Here is a 21,030-nt window from a genome sequence, read left to right on the forward strand (position 1 = left end):
CTGACCAGGGTGAAGCTTGCAGGCACCAGTTGTCTATTAAAAGGCAAGTTGTCAGGCAAGTGGTTTAGTTTTCCACAGTGAGAAGCTTGGGAAGGGCATTTCTTCAGAAACAACTCAACCACCATTGCTGAGGCTGCATAGACTTTGCCTCTCCCCCTTGCCTATGCCTTTGCGTCGCTGCCTGCCTTGCTTGTGCCTTTACAACTAGGGCTTCCCAAGACACCTGAATCTGCTGTTGCTAGGGATAATAGATTTCACTAGTTCCTCCCATAGGAACGTGTATTGTGAGAAAATCTCTAAGCAAGAATCACAAGGGGGATCTAGTCAAAGAAACCTACTGGTAGTTTTATTTTGCAGTAGAAATCTGTAAAGCGTATTTATTGGCTGATTATATTCTAAAGGAAGGGTCTGATTTGGCTCATCACGAAATAACAGAATTCTGACATTGATTTGAGAATGATTAAACCCTACAAAAATAACTCAGCTGTCCTAAAACCAACTAGACTATAATCCCAGGCACTTTCTGACTAATATTTAAAATAAAATGTTTCACAAATGACCCTTGAGATCTTAAATTAATTTAAATTAATTAGAAATGCATAGCCCAGTGATTGTGTAACTTCATTGAAGGTACAGAGTTTATGACAATATGAGTGCAAAGAGAACATTTTCCAAACATTACCACAAGCAGACAATTACATTAAAAACATTCACTCTGTAGGGTAATACAAAATAAAATATTTTCATCTGATCAGCTCAAGTAATGCTGATTTCTAACTTTGAATTAAGAACATTTCTCTGTACAGTTGCAGTAAGACTGCAATTTTACAAACTGATACTCAGTTGAACATACTTATAATACAAATTATACACTATGTACAAACCCAGTTCTCCAAGGAACTCTTTGTTCAGCATGCTTCAACACAGAAGTGATTTACCAGTTTCTTGGGCAGGATGCTAGCTTTCCATTTAATTTAAATACTGAAATACTTATCAAAACATGAAAAAAATCCATTTGCTATCACATGGCAGTGTTGTTAAGTCACTTGTTTGTTACCATATGTTACAGAAGAGTAGAACCAGTCACAACAATAAATATCATTGCTTTTTATGAACTCAGACTTCTATTTGTGCGATCACACTTTCAGCCTCAGTGCTTTCACAAGACTGTAGGATCCATTTATCTTCGCTCTCCTTGACACGTAGACCAAAATTGCAACTACAGGTACTGCTACTGCTGTTACACAGGAGAATGCAATAATCAGTGGTATCATTTGATCTGGTTTTTCCAATCTTCCTGAAAATGGAGACAAAAGAAGAAAAAAAGTTGTGTAAAAACTGATTGAAACAGATACATGTATATTACTGTAAAAGCAGTGTTATTAATGACCTTCATTTGGAACACTATTTCTCTCTTCTTGCACAAAGCACATTTCAAAACATTTTCCTTATGCTTTTTTCTTTAGTAACTCCATATTATGCAATTTAATTCCTAGCCACTATCTTGGTCTTGAATTTGCTATGCAAGTTTAAACCCTTCTGATATCACCTACAATGAAGAATACCACAGAGTTCATGAGGAATACAAGAACAGAATCTATTTCACCCCAGCAACATTCAGGGACATTTCTGGCTCCTGGAAAAATGCTTCAGGAGAAGACCACGTTTTAAAAGCCCAATCTTTAGATCTTTTTGTGAAACAACTTTCTCTGGATTAGTCTCACTGTTCATGCACGCAGACAGAAATGCAGCCAGGATCCACCTTTTTCTGGCCCTATTCTTAAAGCTATGGCACCAACTCAGGTAAGAGAGACAATAACATCGACACTGAAAGGAGGTTAAATACAGCTTATTCTCACCAGCTGTTCTGTTATTTGGTTTGACTTTGGGTTTGTTTTTTGTTTTTAGGTTAACTGCAGTACTGTTGCACAAGGACCAGCCATGAACTAGCTGTGCTCACCTTGACACAAAATTCATTAGAAAGTACGAACAAAATAAGTTTAAGGCAATAGATCTACCTACCTACAACAGCTATGTCAATCACTTTGACGTTGTTTCCAACCTCATTGAAAACATCAAGCAAATATCTGCCTGTATCATTTTTGGTGACATTGTAGAGTATAAAGGTTCCATTCACTGATGGTAGAATAATTTCTTTCTCCTGATGGACTTTTTTCAGGACCATCTGTGATGGCGGGTTACTGTATATGCTACATGTAATAGTGACATTTTCGCCTTCTTTGACATTTTCTGATGGATATACTAACACAGTAATGTTTTGGGGAGGAACTGAAAAGAAAAGAAACGCAAGGTAGGCTTTAGCAACAAACAGAAGTGAAAACCTCATGAGGTATCAGCAGCTTGTACACACAAAGTACTAATCCAGTTAATGGATTCACTGTAATATTTGAGCACATAGCTTTAGACGCTGCTCTGTCACTACCTATCCTTCACACACTGCAGCCAACAGCAGTTGGCAGAAAGAACATTTTATCAACTGGTGGAGTATGTTGCATATCTTTTACTTTATATGGAGCTTTTTCTTCTTTTCTTGTTTTAAATTGACTGTTTATTCATTTGAGTTCATGAAAGGACACAGACCAACAGACCCAGAGCTTGATGTCCTCTTTCAACAAAAGAGAAATAGAAAAGGCAAAGGAAGGAGTCCTAGAATAGTTTGGTTTTTTTTTTTCACTAGGTTCCACAATTTTACATCCTGTTTTCAAAGCTGGAAGTGGAACTATGAAAAATTTTGAAGCAGCAATTATTTTGTGCATCCACCGCTTTGGACAGAAGTTTTCATTAGCACTAAGATCCTACCACTTATGACATGAACCCGTGCAACTCATCTCAGTTTCCTTAAAGAAAATTCTTAATGGGATTGAAGTGACGATGTTATTCTCTCTGTCTAAAACAAATCCTGATGTTAACTCTGTACGGTAGTTATTTTAACTAACAATTGACATAAAGTACTATGTCCTGAGACTGCTCTCCCAGGTCATTAATGACAGGCATTCATATGTTCCTGCATCCCTTAGCTGAGCCCTGGCTATGGCATATTTGCCATCTACTGTTTCAAGGGTTGTGAACCCTTCACCTGTTTTCTTTCACAGAGTACTCTGAACAGATGTGATATTTGCAGGTGTACGAGAGATGGTAACACTTTCTCCTTGTATCACTGCACTTGAAAGGAAAACTGAAAGTGTATTTTTGGTGCAGCTACAAAAATAGTAAAGAATAAGGAAGAGAGACGGATTAGTGGCAGAAGTGATCCCCAAGCAATACACTGTTACCACGCAATAAGCAGGAGCAGCAGGGCTAAAGCAGAGAAGTCCGCTCACTCCTGAAAATGAAAGTTTGCTATCATTACATGCGGGCTGAGGAATCAGCTTTTGGTATAGCTTAAATGTGGCTGTGAGAACAGGATACAGTCATAACTTGAAGGAGAGCCAAGGGGCTGTAATACAGTTCCTCCACAGAGAAGTTTCAGCATGTACTTTCTCTTTGAATCTTTTGTATGCAGGTATCTGGATCCTCCACTGAGGCTTATTTGGAAGAAAACAAAGGCACTGCATAGCTTCGTTGCCTCATGCATACATTTGCCAATTTTAAGGAGTGATGGAAGCTCAACTGACATGAGAACTTTGCATAAGCTACCTGTACTAAGGCAGATTTCATCCTTCACTGTTTAAAGCTTCCTAAATAACTTAATGACATTATGGCCACCTTTTAACTCCATTGACATCAAAGACAGAATTCCCCCATCCTTCACGGAACAAGATCTGGACCTAAAATACATTAAAAACTTGTGTTCCGTCTTGTTCTACTAACCTTGAACAAGTAATTTCACAGATTTTTCTTCTTTGCCAAATTGGTTATAAGCTTCACATTCATAAAGCCCCAGGTCATGACTTTTTATGTTCTGTATAGTTAAAGTTGCATCTTGAAAAATTTTCTCAGACTCTCCAGTTGCCGCCTTTTTCTTCCAAGAGATCACTGGAGCTGGATTACCAGAACTAATACATGTCATCGTCACAGTTTCTCCTTCTTTAACAACAGTAGCAGGGATAACAGAGATCATTGTATTCTTCGGTCCATCTGAAAGGAAGAATCATGTAGGTAATCACGTTTGGATTTTTAGAGATAGGTCCAACATGTCCTGCTGGATGCCAGGTTGTCGGCCTCCCAGAGTTCATTTCTTTTTCATTCTCAGAAGTAAAGCACACAGTATCAGAGCTCTCTATAGCCTAAACGTACTAACCAAGTACTTCTAACCAAGAATGTTTAGAAGGTAGATCAGTTTCTCGCTCATTCAGATACCGACTTAAGGCTGTCATTACACTAAAGGTTTCATGTTTTTGTTTTGCTCGTCAGCACTGCTCCTTTCTTTGGGGGAGAGCAGAGGATGCTGCTGGTTTTTTTGTACTCACAGGGTTTTGATAAGTTTGACGGTTACATTTATAACTGAAGTAAGTGGAGAATGAACTTATTATTTTTAAATTATTGGGAAAATGTTACACATACTTACATTCCACATTAAAAGTTATTTCGCGTTTTCTTTTCCCAAACTTATTTTCTGCTACACATTCATAGTCTCCTCCATTTAGGAATGTCACAGATGGAAGAAGGAGAATTCCCCCCTCACTGTAAGGCCCCATGCCTGCACTGTCAGATTTTCTCCTTAAAATAATCTTGGGAGGAGGGTTACTCTCAGCAGAACATTGTATGGAAACATTTTCTCCTTCTTGAACTGTTGTAGAAGGCTCAATGGAGAGTTCTGCAATGTGCGGAGCACCTGCATGATGAAAGAAAAGGCTGTTATAAGAAAGTGCTGAAGATGGAGAGGATTTTAAGAAAGCAGGAATTGCTCGCCCAAAGATCTGTTCATTTTGGGTTTGGTCCTAGGCTCCATCTGAGACTTGGCTCCATTGAAACAGCAGCAGCAGCAGTAGCAGCAGTAGTAGTAGTAGTAGTAGTAGTAATAACAACAACAGCAACAATGTCCCAAATGGTTTTGCTATTAAATGACTACTAAATTTACTACTACTACTGACTAAAACTACTAGTTCAAAGAAGGAGACTGTGATGTCCCTGTGAAATTGCTATGCACGTTAGCATTTCAAGGAAATAACAGTGTCCCCCACACCACCACTTTCTCAGATTCTTTTATCACTTTGAATGTTGCATTGCTGGAAATGTATAGAGCTATGCATGACCAACAGAAATAGAGAAACAATTAGCTGAAAAATAAGCATAGAAATGAAAAGCACAGCCCATGAAGAGCAGCAGTAAATTGAAAGCAAAATCCTGAATACGTAACAAAGAAGGCCCCATAATTTCCTAATTCTCAGTGTTTCAGCATCCTCCAACCCAACAGGCAGCTGTCAATTGTCTACTGGATGATGCAAGTTAAATTCAAGCAGACTTGTACCTTGTATAACAATGTCCACTGTCGCTTCCTCTGTTTTATTAGTTACCAGATTAATTGCTTCACAGATGTACAGTCCTGAATCAGTGAAACGGGCATGGGGAATAGAAAGGACATTGTTTTCTACCAGATGCTGAATGCTTTCATCAGCCAGATGTTTTCTCCACACTATTTGCGGTGGTGGATTACTCTCAGTCACACAAGTGAGCTTTAGAGGTTCTCCTTCCATTGGAGAGTTGCTTGGAGATGCAGAAATGATAGTATTTTGTGGACCAACTGGAACAGAACAAAAGAGGGACAAGGTCAGTAAGTTAATGGAGATTGACATGCTCGTCTTCAACACTAGTTTCTCCAGAGGTACATTTCACACAACACCAAGAAAAAAATTAGTAATACGTATTCCAGTAACACAGTGGAACAATTCCTGAAGACTTGATAAAACATTTAGCTTGCAGCTTTGAAAGCTAAGCTAGACAAAATGTGTATTGTTTAGGACTTAGACCTTGAACTGCTCAGCATGCAATGGCAATTTTAAAACCAATTGTTTATCTGTATGCTGCCATTTTTCTTCTGGTCTTTACTTTCTGACTGAGCACCAGCACCCAAGGTAAGAGAGTGAGACAGGAGTTATTAATGCATTGCCTAACTTCTGTCATGAACAACAGTGGGCATTTAATGACTGTTACGGAATATAAGAGAATTCAACTGAATACAATAGATTATATACAAAATAATATAGACAAGAAGTGCAGATTAGAAATTATTTACAGCAGATACTTGTAAACCCATTCCATGACACTTAACATTAAACAGTACTTGGTGTGAAAGCCCTAGAATAAAAATACTTACACTTTGCATTCAGTTTCTGAGAAGTTACTCTTTCTTTGGGTTCAAAGTCCATGTTAGTAATTAGCAGTTTGGCCACACAGGTGATCTCTTTCCCAATATCTTCAGCCGTGGGATTAAATGAATAAATCACAGTTTTGGTCTCTGTATTTGTGCTGTCATCTTCAAAAAAATTTTTCTCATGAAGAACATGTTCCTCTTTCTTTAGGATTACTTCCAGGTGATCAGAAGGGTACACATCAGGAATTTTACAGGTGACAGTGACTGGTTCTCCAGCAACTAAGGATGGGCTTATCTCAATGATAGGATCACTGGGGAAAGCTAAAAGAAAAAATCCATTTCTTTAGTCTAGCAGAGATGAGCTCTAGGGTCAACATAAGAGCAAGATCCTGCCATCAAACATCTTGAGTTTAGAGGCATTCAGAACATGACATTATGTCAACTTCATTACAACACATCTTGATATGAGGACATACAGGTCTTTTATAAGCAGTTCATACGCTAACAAGAATTAGATTTGTACAGTTGTTGAAATATGATCACAAATGATCTAATAAGACTCAGCAAGGCACCTAGGCAGTGATACAGCTGCCTAAATATAGGCATCCAGTGCTATCCATACACTGGTGGTATCCTGCTCTCTGTGCTGGTAGGTTTAGACATCTGAATCATTCCCCTGAGGACTGCAAAGGCTTTGACTAGGTGCTCTGCACTTGCAGGTTTCCCAAATACATCCGTCTCAACCACACTGGGTGGGGGTTTTTTTCAAGCTCTGAATGTTTTGGGGAGTCTATGTTTTGCCTTTCAAGTATTACCAAGAATAAGAACAATTAAGACGAGCACATACTGCCTTACAGTGCAGAAAGCTAAGCAGAGGGGCTGATAGAAACAGGCAGACAAAGGGATCTTACAAGGAAATATATGTTGAGATATAGCAGGCTCATTATCCTAGCATTATCACTTAACTACCAATCATGATATCTACAAACAATTACTGACTTTTTACAAACATGTACTAAAGAGAATTTTACATTTTTACTTACAGTAAAGTTCAACTTTGATACTTTTCTCTTTTTTCTCTTTCTCACCACAGAAGACAGTACACAAATAATCATGAGAATTCAGAATGCTGACTGGATTCATAGCCAAGGTAGAGTATGTCCTGTTGTGGTTCACTGTTCCTCCAAGGGGGTTGTCCATTTGGGTTCTCCAGGAAAATCTTGGTGATGCACAGCCAGTAGTGTTGCACGTAAGCATGAGTGTTTCTCCAATCTGTGCAACAATTCTATTGGCAGGTATAATCTCCATTTCAAAAGCTTTAACTACAATAGGGAGAACATACATAAAGTCAGCAGCATTCTCAATATCTATTTTCCCATTTCTTCTCATGTCCTGCTGTGACACAAGGTCATTACTTTGCAAGTTTACAGTTATGTGGAGGTTAAACTATTAAAAACTCTTACAGTGGTTTACATTTCCAAAATACCCCATAACGATTGCTATTTCTGTCAAAGAGAATAACAGAGAGTCAGATGACTCTCGCAGACAGTTCTCATGTATAAAATGGCATAAGCCCAAAAGCATCGGCACAATATAACTTCTTCTGTCAGGTGGATCTAGTTCTAAAACTTTGTAACGTTTAAGGGGAGGAGTGGTAAGTAAGACAGCAAGGACAACTGCAGAATCACTTCCAACAGGACATTTAGTACCAAACTTGACTGGTACTGTCAGGGATGGCAGTAAATATAAAGCACAGAGTGATATATTGCCATCGTCTCCTAGACTGACTTTTAGCAAACTCAGCAGGAAAATGACTGTGTCACTGCAGAGCACAGAAAAGCTCAAAGTAAGTGTCAAAAAAAGCCTCATGACTTTTTGACAGAATTACTTAATTGACAGTTGTATTCACTGAAATGTAAAAGCAACTGGAACAAAGAGAAATGAAGATCAAACAGTAAATTGTAGGTCAGTTTGCACTTAACATTAAAAACAAATAAAGCAAATAAGCCCCCCTCCAACTTACCAGTCATTAACGCACACAAAATCATTAGCACAGCTTGGCTTATTCTTCCCATCTGTTTTAACATTTGTAATTGCTGTTACTAGGTGAAGAAAGTAAATTCAAAAGCCTTGCTTTCTGTCTTCTGTGAAGAAGCACAGCGAGACCCTGCTGCTCTGCAACAGTTTATTAGAACAGAGCCAGCGGCTCTTTATAAAGGCTGTACTCGAGGTGGAGCAGGAAACCCCCCAGAGGGGGAAATCCAGAGCAGGGAGGAAGGGATCCATATCGGGCTGTGTCCGGGCGGCTCAGCGCCCTCTGCTGCTTTTTTGATACAGTATTTAAAGTCCAGGAAAAAAGTAACTATTAACACTTGTAACACAATGCCTACTGGACTTAAAAAGAGCAAGCCAAGATCTGATCCTGCAAACAACAGATAAAGTAAAAGAATGTGGGTAATCCCAAGTAAGTGAATGGCACTATATCTCGGATGGAAAAGTTACTCAAGTTTGTTTTCAGTGCGAGTATTTTTGTAGGGTTGCATCTTGAGAATATTTCTAACAATACTCAGTTCTGTAAATGCCTTTACCTAACTCGGTATTCCTTTTGAAAACTGTGCTACCAGTTGAAGAGGTGATGTTACTCACCTTCCTAAGTATTTTTGATCCCTAAGAATGAAGAAATAAGTCAGAGAGCAGAAGTCTGGAGATCTGACTTGATCGACTTGAATCAGGCTCATCCTGTTTGGAGGATCTGAATGAGCCAATTTTCCCAATTCCACTTTAAAAATGCATCTAAAATGCCCCTCTTTCAAGATGCTACTGGTATGCATTACACTACTGACAGGCCTCTCAGGTCTCTTATTTCCTATTTATGTATAATTGAAGTATAGCAGTTGATAATACAGCTCTGGGATTCTTTTCAGTGTTTGGTTTCCAGTGGGAATACAAATCCAGTTTGGAATATTTCTGAGGACAACTCTTACTGGTTAATATAGTGACAACGTTATGAAAAAGTAAAATAACATTTTCAGTGTTTACTTTTCAGTTGGGAGATGCTACGAATGCCAAGAATGGATAAAGGCTTCCAAATCTCAATTGTTTATTTATTCAACTACTTGAGTCTTCTACATTGGTCAATTATGAATCACTAAATAAAAGCAGCAAGAAACTAAAATCAAAACATATAAGCTTTTAAAGTGTCTCTGGCAAATCATTTGATATGTAATAGTTTGGTCATTTGATGTCTATGAAATATTGTTATCATATGTATATTTTATAAACAGCACAGCTTCAGATATCTAGTAAATGAGCAATAACTTGGAAAAACAAAGGCTGAAGTAACAATGCTGTAAATGCTAAAGAAGTTTAATTGCTGAGAAGCTGGCACTACACTAATCTAACACTTTTTTGAGTCAAGCAGTTTTTATGGTTAATAACCTAATGCTACCTCCAAAATACCTTGTTCAGGTGAGAGTAGTACCAGAGAGAATACGGCTCCCAGTGGCCGGCACGCAGCGTGTGTTCTTCAGGAACTATTTTATTCTGCTTTTTCCCTGAATGCAGCTGCCCCTACATTTGAATCCTCATCAAAGGATAGCTGGACAGTACAAGCTGCTACAGAAACACCAAAGCACATTGTAATAAATACATTTATGACCCTGTCAAGGCCTTACACTAGGTAAAATAAGAAGCATCAACCACTTTTTCATACACTTATAATAATCTCATAAATATAAAAAGGATGTAATGATTGTGGGAAGATAAAATGGTGATCTCAGGCAGAAAGTATGTCTTCAAAATAATATTAATATTTGAATTATTGAATATTGAATTAATATTTGAATAATATTAAAACTATCATTAATAACAACAAAATTCAGAAATATGGAAAAACTAAACAAGACAACAAATAATTACCCAGAATACAATAAAACAGGGAAATCTGAAGCACCTAGCAATTCTAACCAGAAGTCCCTAAAGCTGAAATTCACTGAAACTGCCACAGTGGATTCTCCCATAATGTATTATTTTTATCATCATCATCATCATTGTTTTTATTAGAGGAGGAAGAAAATAAAATCTCATCTCAGGAAATGCAAGTAGACTACTGTATTAGAAGTCCTGTTATCAAATCCAGAAGCCCAAATTAAGTTCGCCGATGATACAAAACTGGGAGGAGCTGTTGACACTCTGGAGGGCAGAGAGGCCCTGCAGAGGGATCTGGAGAGCTGGGCAACCACCAGCCCTATGACGCTTAACAAGGGCAAGTGCCGGTTTTGCCCCTGGGGCGCGGCAGCCCTGGCTGTACAGACAGCCTGGGAGCGAGGGGCTGGGGAGCAGCTCTGCAGGGACCTGGGGGCTCTGGTCCATGGCAAGCTGAACACGAGCCCCAGCGTGCCCTGGCACTGTTAATCAGGAGTTCAGGGGAGGGTTAGGCTGGGCATTAGGAAAAGGTTCTTCCCCCCGAGGGTGGTGGAGCCCTGGCACAGGCTCCCCAGGGAGGCATCACGGCACCAGCCTGGCGATGTTCCAGAAGCCCTTGGACACGGCCCTCAGAGACACGGTGTGAATTTGGGGTGTCCTGTGCAGGGACAGGAGCTGGGCTCGATGGTCCTTGTGGGTCCCTCCTGGCTCAGGGCATTCTGTGATTCTATGATTCTATCCAGAGTAGGTAACAACATCTACAGAATGTGATTTTACTTCACAGAAGAGGGTTTTGCTGGCGAATGGTATACTCTCTTAGATAAGTTGCAAATAAGTACTTCTTAATCATAGGCAGGGAGAAGTAAGAAATGAAACTCTTCTGCTTTGACTGATTAAATAATCATAGGCTAAGATGAAGGAGAAAAGGCAGAATTTCCCTATTTCTGGGAAACCAGTTTCTAGACACAAAAAGATGTAAACATGGGAGGCCATATCCGTACACTGGGAAAATCATAATCAAGTCCTTCATCAGATAATATGAAATAGGAAATAACTCTGATCCAGCTCTCAGTTAATTAAACTGGACAGCTGCCATTAAGTTTACTGGAGTTGGATCCTCACCAGAGGGACTACTGTACTGAGCAATCAGAAAAGTTTAACTCAGAAAGTATAGGTAACAGCAGGGTTAGCCAGCAATTATTAAAGGAAGGTCAGATCTGCCAAGAAATTTTAAAAAATCTTTAAAATTGCTCATTACCCAGCTTGAAATGTAAGCCTTTTATGTATTTTAAAAAGAACACGTCCTTTACTGTTGCTCCTACTATCTTCAACATTAACCTGCAAATAGGCCAATGAGTATCAAGTTTGCTTATTTTCAGAACTGGCTGTTCAGTCTGGAAACAAATAGAGTTCAGCTGACAAGTTTTAGCAGTTGACCTCAAGAGTTCAGGTAATCTAGCTTTTTATTCAAATGGCATAGAGGAGGATGCTGGGGATAAAAATAGAGAATGCATCTAGACTCACAGTGAGATCAAGTATTATAGGATCAACTGGAAGAAATTCTGACACACGCAGAGCATAATGAAGACTGGAATGTAACGAGATTTACAAAAATATTACTAAAGGCAAAAGAGATTAAAAGAACTAAGCACTGGAATGTAATTATATGTTTTCCAATACATCTAGTAATCAAAAGAGACTTTTCTCAGGCTTTGACAGACAGAAAAAAACAACTGTGTGTGTCAGGAGTTTGGAAATACTGAACACATCATTTTTGGCCTGGCATCAGAAAATACAAATGCCCTTCAGGAAACTGAAACTTACTTCAGACTTTTGTAACGTATGAAAAGCAAAGCATTTCAGAACTGAGCTAAATATTTGCTTTAACTCACACTTCAACAACACTGTTAAAAGATAAAACAATTGTGTGTGTCAGAAAGGAGTTTGGAAATACTGAACACATCATTTTTGGCCTGACATCAGAATACAAATGCCCTTCAGGAAAGTGAAACTTTTTTCAGACTTTTCTGAAAAGTAAGAAAAGCAAAGCATTTCACAAGTGGGCTAAATATTTGCTTTAACTCATACTTCTACATCCCTGTTAAATACCTGTATGATGAACTTCAAGTAATTTCCTCCAGACAAATGACATAACAAGTTCTTGATACCTTAATGATTATTTGAACAAAATACACATTATGCAACATGTTAGTTATCCAACATTTCTAACCCTCTTCCTGCATTTTTAATGTACTGCACTGTCTCATGGAGGTTATTAGAGGAAAGCTGAAAGGCTAAACCTCTTGCAGAATATGGTCGCTTAAAACCTTCACCACGGGTTTTGTGATTTATGAACGATACTTCTCTTTTGCCAGAGATTTCTAGAAAAAGGTAGAAGGAAACTCATCTAATTTGACATTGTTTCCTGTGCCAGCAATAAAATGCTTCGTGGCACTTCACCCCATATCTGCATTTAGAGCCACCATTTGGGATTTCTGCTAAAATACCCAGTGCTGGAGTAATAACTCCCCCACAGGGGCCCAACACAGAAACATACACAACATGTTTATTACTAAGCATCTTTGTGTCCCATCCGCTTGAGAAGGCGGAATCCTTCTGTGGAAAGCATGGCATTCAGGGGAGAAGATGCAGCCAAGTCTGACTCCACAATTCTTCAGCCTCAGATCATAGAGGCATTACAGCAAGTTCATACTTAGGCCCCCCCATTCAAACTGCAGCCCTCACCCATCTCATGAAAGATGACCTTGGGATGATGCTCTGGATGTCTGAGTATAAGAAAGCCTCTTACAGAGTATCTGTCTTCTGATGCTTTATGGAAGCAGCTGGGATGAAGTGCTGTCACTCTACACAAAGAGTGTCCAATGCCTCTACAGTATGATCATGCCTGAAGAATTCTCACAGGGAAAACATTTCTGCATCAACAAAGAAGGAATGCCCTTCAGGCACCATATCCAAGGTAGCACCTTTAGTACAGTCATATCTTGATCAAGTAACTTTTAAAACATGAACCTGGAGGGTATGTGTGAATACTGCTGACTATATGGCTTACACAGCAGATAATGATCTGCCAGTCTCAAAATCTTCAGCTCTCAGCAACTTCAATAGCCTGCTATATGGGCTATATACTGTCTTTCCTTTCTCAGGGCCTACTGGCTTTTTGGGTTCCCAGAGCTTCCCTGACCCTTTGCTTTCCCTAACTCCCTCCACCTTCTTTCTCACTACCTGACAATAACACAACCTCGGTATAGCCCCCAAGAGGGGGAGGAGAGCATCACTGACTCCCTATAATTTTCATCTCCGGATGGGAAGGATGAGATCTACATGCAGAACTATTTAAAGGGTTGTGTCTGTTTCAGGAATTTTAACTTCGTTCCCAGCTACAAAAAGAACACCAACGCGTTACCCTGTAACCCACATCACACCTTACAATTGCACTCCACATCTAACTTGTCATCTATTGACAAAAGGGAAAAAAGAAACAATTTAAAGAAGTTTTACCATCTGCTTCTTTCCCTTTTCTGGAATTTTTGAAATAACATATATAAAAATAAACGCATCTACTTCCTCCATTATCCTTCTCAGGCTATGATGCTTCCTGTTTGGTTAGTCTGATAGCATCCAGAATCCACAGAAGGTGCCAGATAAAATAATACAGAAGTACGATAGCTTGCAAAGACTACAAAATAGCTAAACTCTTACTTTCTTCTGTTCAGAGGCATTGTCTATTTCACTTCACAGAAGGAAGAAGTTGTTAATCTAAAAAGTAAATAGGAGCCACTACAGAAAAAAAAAGTCCCTACCTTTTATCTTAGTCTCTTATTGCTGGCAAAAAAAAAGCTGTGGAAATTCCAAATCTTATTTCTGGGGGAAAAAAAAAAAAAAAAAGTATTAGGGGTTGTGAAGTATAAGGGGTAGTGAACTTTTTAACCAAACTTTGTTACTACTCACTAGCTCTCCAAGGGGTTTGACTATGGGAAAATGGAGATCAGTGAATTTCCTATTTTCCACCTCCTTCCTGCTTTTCAGTCATGTGGTACGTGTATGTCCCTATGGACCCAGAAAGACAAAGGGGAGATGAGAGCAAGGTCTGTAACAGGCCATCCCAGCTGGAGCAAATGCAGAACTTGGATTCTTCTAGATAGGCTACTGATAAACTGTGCTGCTACTAATTGATTATCCTTCAACTTGTCTATCACAGACAATATTCTTTATTCTCTAACAATGGTTCATATTCTGAAGAGCTGTGTTCAGCTCTATAGATGTTATTTTTGCTGCACTGCTTTATATAAATGTTATCTTTGTAGTCCCACAGTGGAATGGCTCACTAACAGGTAGAAATATTGCACAGGTATCAGAAAGGAATTAAATCACTTAACATTGCATGATTTAAGAATCATAATTTTTAAATCTTCCCGGGATCTGGAAGATTTTAGATCTTACAGGGATTGCTCAATTTTTTTTTTTAAGAGACATAGAAATATTTTTTTTTTTTGTCCCTAGATATTGTCACTTTTCCCTCTCTGGAAGTGGACTGAAAGTTCTAAAGGAAATGACCCTCCAAATCGAAACAAGAAGGAATGAACTGATTTTCATTTCCATCAAGCCAAAATGGCAAAACGCATTTTGCAGTAGCAAAATATGTGTGTTTGTGTGTGTGCACATATGCTAATAAACTGAGTGACACGTAAAGCCAGCTGCAAGTCTGTTAAGGATCTGGCACCTTTCCTCTATCTCTTGAATGTGCTCTACCCTAAATCACAACGTGCTTTTTTATTACTTAGACTATTTCTCTCTTTCATTTTTTCCCCACAGAGTTAAATATCATCTTAACTACTTGCTTTTTAACACTTTCATGGAAGGAATATGCTAATGTAGGAGTAGCTGAGGGATAAAAACTGTGGCCAGCTGAGTTTTTCTAGCCAAGCAAGGGTAAGAAAGAGATGAGTTGCTGGGATTTATTTCCCCTTCAAGACAACTACTTGGCTAGGCATCAAAGCCCCAGTCCTTGTTGTCTGATATAGACAATTGAGGAAGAATGACTTTCATAGTTGTGTCACCTTCTATCATAGACCACGTTACTCTCTAGTGATAACAGAGGCAACCTGAGAAATGTGACGCGTGTTTGAAATTGCTGTCAGGCAGGATAAAGGTCTGTGCTGAATGAGCTTGAGAACATTCCCATGCTTCTTAGTCAAGGCTGCCTCCTGAAATTTCCTAGAATTGTATGTGAACACCAACTCATAAGGAACAGATGGTTTAATGACCCTTTTTGTTGGATAAATTTTGCTTCTATTGACTTAGTTTCTGACTATAATTAGCTCCACAGCATGAGGAACAGACACGATCTCAGCTTCAGACAAATGCTGTACCTATATGGCCTCCTAGCCAGGGTTCTCTCCCTGCTGGGTGACTGACTGGGCCAGAGGACCATGCAGCTACTGCTAGAACTTTCACTCGGAAGCTGGGATATCCTAATGGGAAACAAAACATTTCTGTGCAGCCCACAGTTCTAAAAGATAAGGAAGACACGTAGATGTTGCATATACGGTGTTGAACCCTTTTGTGGATCAAGGACAAGATCTTGATCTGGTCAGCTTCAAAACCCACTTAAGTTCTGGCAGGCTCATGAGCTTGAGATTAGTTTTACCTCTGTAATGTCTTCCTGTATTTGGGGTATTAAGTAGCATGGCGACTTGGTATCTGCAAGGCCATCAGGATGAAGGCATAGGAATTTCCAGGGGCATGTTCAAGGGTGAATTAATTAAGATTTTGAGCAAATTATCTTACGCTAAATTTCTTAGATTACTTGAATTAATACAATTATCTCACACTAAAAAGAAACCCTCCCTAATAATTCTGTATTATTGATCTAAAGTGTTTTATATAAAACTATCAGCCTTTAAATTATTTATTATTACATTTTATTACCCTGATTCATCTGCTTGGTGCCAAGATCCAGCTGCTGACTTTGCTTTTCTTGCACTTCCAGGTGTCTTGTGCCTTGACTGTATTGAATTTTGTGGCATGAAAAGATGTTCATTCTACCTCTAAGGTCAGCATATGGATCCTGCGGTAGCTTATGGCTTCAGAAAATGTGTTTGTACATAGCAAATATATTCTATTAACAATTTAGGATCTCAGACAATTTAGGAAAAAATTGTTTCCCTTTACCCTGCAAATTGGATTTATTAATTGGAATGTTTAATTTTAATTTATCTTTATATGCAATTTATTAATTGGAAAATTAATAAATAAAATTTATTTTTAAAAGATTAATAGACGTTTTTCACATTTAACATAATGGAGGACTAATTTTTTTGGTGGAGTCTATAGTCCAGAACGATTACAAGAATGAACAGAAATTTATCACAAGGTTGAAAAGTAACCAGTGTGTTTAAAAATCCATAACTACCCAGGGGGAAAGCAATTACTGAATTAACCTCCACTAACTACTAGTGCCTACTAGATCATTGTATCATCATCATATTTTAATACAAGTGATAACACTGCTTTCTAAGTTATCAAAAGGATCAACAGTACAGTTGAAAAAGACCATTAATTTAGACTAACGCTGCAGATTATTATAAAGATGAATAAACAATGAGTTGGCAATTTTGCGTAACATTCTTTGTGAAGTTAGTTTCATATTGGTGAATCATCTATGTACTTACCTTGATCTTTTAGTTTCTTCTGTAGAAAATTTATGTTTTAATGAATGCATTTCATACTATGGTATTGTCTTTGCCAGGATTTTTATGGTACAACATGCTTCACTTTATCCTTCCGATCCTTTTTTAGATGACCAAAGTTCAAACAACCAAGTTCAGTGCTTTGACTAGCAGATACAATTATCTACTGGACTTGACTGGGAATGGCACTTTTCTGGCAAAAAGCTATAATGCAAACCACTGTGAATAACTGGAAATCCTGGCAGGATCTAATTAGAAGAAATAGGACATAAAACCAAGCAAGAAGTCATCTGTAATTTCTTGGTAATATCATAATAACCAAGTTATATCGGTTGTAACAATGTCATAGCTACTCTCTAAGGTCACTGAAAGTGAAACACTGTGGAAACCTAATGATATGTGATAAAGAACTTTCAGTTTTATCTTGGCTTTAATTGCTCGCTGGCTCTCCAAAGAGCTCTCTCAAGTACATGGAATGTCAAGAGCCTGGAGTGAAAGCGAGTGTCGTCTGCATTGTCACATCTGGGTTTACGACACACAGGAGTGTTCAGTAACAGTGAGAGCGGCTTTGTGCTTCCCAAATGAATACGGAGTAAGTGCCCAGGAGCCCAATGCAGCTTTAAAATCTTGCTGTTAAAGAGGAATGAAATCTACCCTTCCTGCCAGTGTAATAGTGCTTTCCACAGGGATAAATTTCACAGGCTCTTCTCTGAGAAATGTACTACTCAACGTATGCATGAATGCCAGGCACTGCCACGAGCTGCTTCATAAAATTCCCAGGACCCACACAGTGAGCCACTATTTGAAATAGTAGTAAACCAAATTCTTACAAACACCATAAGTTCTTCTTACTCTAAAACTTAAAATCTTTCCTGACAAACCCCAGCTTTGTGTTCAGGAATCACTTACAGTTGCTCCACAAAACACAATGCAAATAGACAAAAGAACAAAAAGCAGGTAAAAAAATTGAAAACAGGAAATGGATATTAAGGAGAAAGCTCCTCTGGAAACATTACTGAATGGTCTGAAGTCTTCAGTATGTCACACATTTAGGAAAAATGTTTTGTCTTCTCAAGTAGTTCAAAAGGACAGACAAATGGTGCTACCACATACAGCTCAGACTAAAATATTATAGGGAATATTCTTATTCTCTTAATCCTATTTTCATGTTTTATAAAACACGTGGTGTGTTTTGGGTTGCAGGTTACACTTTTTATCTTCTTACACAAAAAGGAACCTTCTTCATCCATAAATTCTGCTGCTGTTGTTTTCCCCATACATTTAGAACTATTTGCTTGTGATCTTCTCCATAACACATCAAAAGAAATGCAACTCGACACCAAAACTTTTGACATAAAGGTCTAATTTTGTAAAAGAAAGAGGGTGTTTCCAGTTAATTCACTATTCCTCTGAATCTTTGTAAGAATCATGGGAAGTAGGCCAGAGGATACATAGTATGCCAGATCTCACTCCTCCTCCCCCATTTACAATACTTCTGAATTCAAATCCTGTTTGAATCTGCTCATCAGAGTAGTTTTTATAAAGAAAGAGAGATGGCATTATCCAGGCGTTGACACGCCACTGAGGTTTTGGTTTATCCAACTTAGATTTTTATCACATTATATAAACCCCTGCAGCGGATCAGTCAGAATTTTATCGAGCCAGAATCCCACCTCCAACACTGGCCAAAAGCAGACGAAAAGATGGAAGCTTGAGGATGGAGAAGCACAAGTGGCACAGTTGCTTACACATGGACTCAGAGAGAGGTGGTTTCTATGCATTTAGTCTGTGTTTTTGAGAGCATAATTCAATACTAGAAAAATCCTACGAGCAAATTGAAAGAAACTTGAGAAATGTCGAAGAGATTTTGAAATACAAGCTACTGAGATATTCCTAAAGCTTGTAGCCTTTGAAAATCTTATCCAAAACAGCACAGAAAAATAGAAATTAGTAGAACTAATTAACACTAGTTCATTTAGAAGTCTGGAATCACCCGCTCTCCTCTGCCACGCTAAAACCAACTCTGCTGCTGTATACAGCTCTCCTCTGCACTACTACTGCAAAACCCCTTTTTCTCGGTGCAACTGCAAAACAATCTCAGTCATGCCCAAGTCTAGAATGCTACTGAGCTTTATCAAATGAGCTCTTCTGAGCATCCCAATTTTGCACACTCTGCCTAAGTTTTGCATTGCAAACCAGCTGCTGCCGTCTGCCAACTGCTGCTAACGTGTTACTCCCAGGCCATCTCACAGTCCTGTTACCATGTTTTGGCTGCCTCTACAGCGTAGCAGCTTCTCCATCCGCTGACTTCACACTACATGCTGTTACAAAGCTGCCTGTTGGCATCCATCTCTAAAGGTAAGCTTTCCCTTACCTTAATCATGTCACCTTCTTTCATAGGTTTTCATTCTGGCCTAATCAAACCCAATGGAGTCAAATAGAGAATCTTCTAGAGATACTACTTAACACTGCATTGTCTGTCCCCTGCAGCTGTGTAATGATATTGATTTCTTGACATCGAAAGCATCACGTTTACTACTACTAAAAACTGGGATGACTGAAAGACTAAAGAGCTACTTTGCTGCCAAGGACCTGTGTAACTGAAATAATGAGAAACAAGATTCTTAAGTACTTTACAGGTGAGCTCCTGCTATGAGGGGCCACTCATCCCAGGGCTCAAGCACAAAGCAGGGCTGCAGTTCAGAAGGGTGTCTTTGCCTTAGTACAAAAGTTAGCAAACTTTCTCACAAAGAATAAACATCTTTATCTAAAGAGTGAAAGTTGGCTTTGCAAAACAACTTGAAAATACATGTCAAAACCGATTTCAAAATACAAAGAGGTTTCAAAGGAAACATGAAATAGTACATCTCTAAAATAAGTAGATCTCAAAATCACTTTATTTTCTGATATGTTTCTTTCCATTCTCCTCTTGGGAGACAATTGGCATTTACCATTTTAGTAGCATCTATTATCACTCTTTAAACATTCATCACCTTCAGCAGAAAAATCTCCACCTTCTCCAAATATACCATAGATGAAACCTTTCTATGGCTTCAGTCCTTTTCAAAACCCCAATGTCACACAGGGGATAAAGAAAGAAACAGGATATCCAAGTAAAATATACAAAAATAGGAAGAAGTTTGTTTATGAAATGGCAACCAGAGTCCTGACATATACAATATTCTCATTGTTTTTTCCTTTGCCATAAGTTTTCTGACCCTTTTGTTTTGTTTTTCTGGTTGATTTATTCATCAGCTTTTTCTATCACTATGGCAAAGGCAAATATCCTTTGGAAGGAAGACCATCTTCCCTCCTCCACACTTCCTCCAAGACAGAGAAGAAAGAACATCGATTTATTGTCCTGACAAAGTTGGCCACCTGGACAGAGAGACCCGTGTTCTCAGGCCAGAAGTGCAAGACTATAGTGTACTCTGGCAAAATCTGCCTGAGGAACAGTCCATTTGCCACATCAGCAGCATTACTGTTGGTCCACTGTCTAACTTATAGCGATAGTCAACAGCGGGTGCTTCAGCGGAAGGCCAAGTTCATCATGCAGAGCTTTAGATAATTTCCTTATTTGCACAGATTATTATGTCCCCTTACTTGAGGTACAACTTCCTTCTTTAGCTTGGCTTACTTTACTAAAAATATGCTTTCAACAGTGAAAAAAAACACAAAAATTAAAAAAAAAGTCAAAACCCATGCAGAAGAAACAATACATACCAAGAGTGGTAAATACTGGAGCATATAAATTTGTGTAAAATTCCAGCATTTTGTTTCTGAAAACAGCAAGAAACTTCCTGAAAGTTTCCCAACTAAAAAGTACCACATAATCAGACAGTATCATTATCTGAAATCAAAAGCTACTTAATTCAAGGAAATGTGAAACATTTGACTGGAAATGAGAGGAATTCTCATTTATCAAAGCACAGTGCTTGCTATTCTCCAGATAAGAAAAGCAATCTTCCTCATTTCATCTATGCTGTGATATTTATAACATCGGAATTGCCTGTGCTTCTGCTGTGAGATTAATATTTGACCTTTAATCAAAATAAATTATAGAAAGACAGAAGAAAAAAATGTGAAAAAAGAGGAACTTAAGGTTTGTGATGGTCTCGAAGT

The 21,030-nt window shown here is 38.5% G+C and overlaps 1 protein-coding gene across 2 annotated transcripts; it reads right to left on the bottom strand.

Moving 5' to 3' along the window:
- Positions 1–355: 355 nt before the first annotated feature.
- Positions 356–8,486, bottom strand: VCAM1 (vascular cell adhesion molecule 1). 2 transcript variants are annotated; one of them, XM_064455594.1, is made up of 8 exons: positions 8,298–8,485; positions 7,318–7,596; positions 6,278–6,595; positions 5,432–5,704; positions 4,529–4,795; positions 3,832–4,098; positions 2,023–2,289; positions 356–1,297 (listed from the first exon to the last, which is right to left on the bottom strand). In XM_064455594.1, exons 1-8 carry the CDS (start codon positions 8,359–8,361, stop codon positions 1,137–1,139), a joined length of 1,896 nt encoding a protein of 631 aa, XP_064311664.1. In that variant the 5' UTR covers positions 8,362–8,485; the 3' UTR covers positions 356–1,136. The 2 variants fall into 2 exon arrangements, with proteins under 2 accessions (XP_064311664.1, XP_064311665.1); XM_064455595.1 differs by lacking the exon at positions 2,023–2,289 and having other exon boundaries at positions 8,298–8,486.
- Positions 8,487–21,030: the final 12,544 nt, after the last annotated feature.

The sequence above is a fragment of the Phalacrocorax carbo genome, chromosome 6 (assembly GCF_963921805.1).
Source record: "Phalacrocorax carbo chromosome 6, bPhaCar2.1, whole genome shotgun sequence".
In the NCBI taxonomy this organism is placed as follows: Eukaryota; Metazoa; Chordata; class Aves; order Suliformes; family Phalacrocoracidae; genus Phalacrocorax; species Phalacrocorax carbo.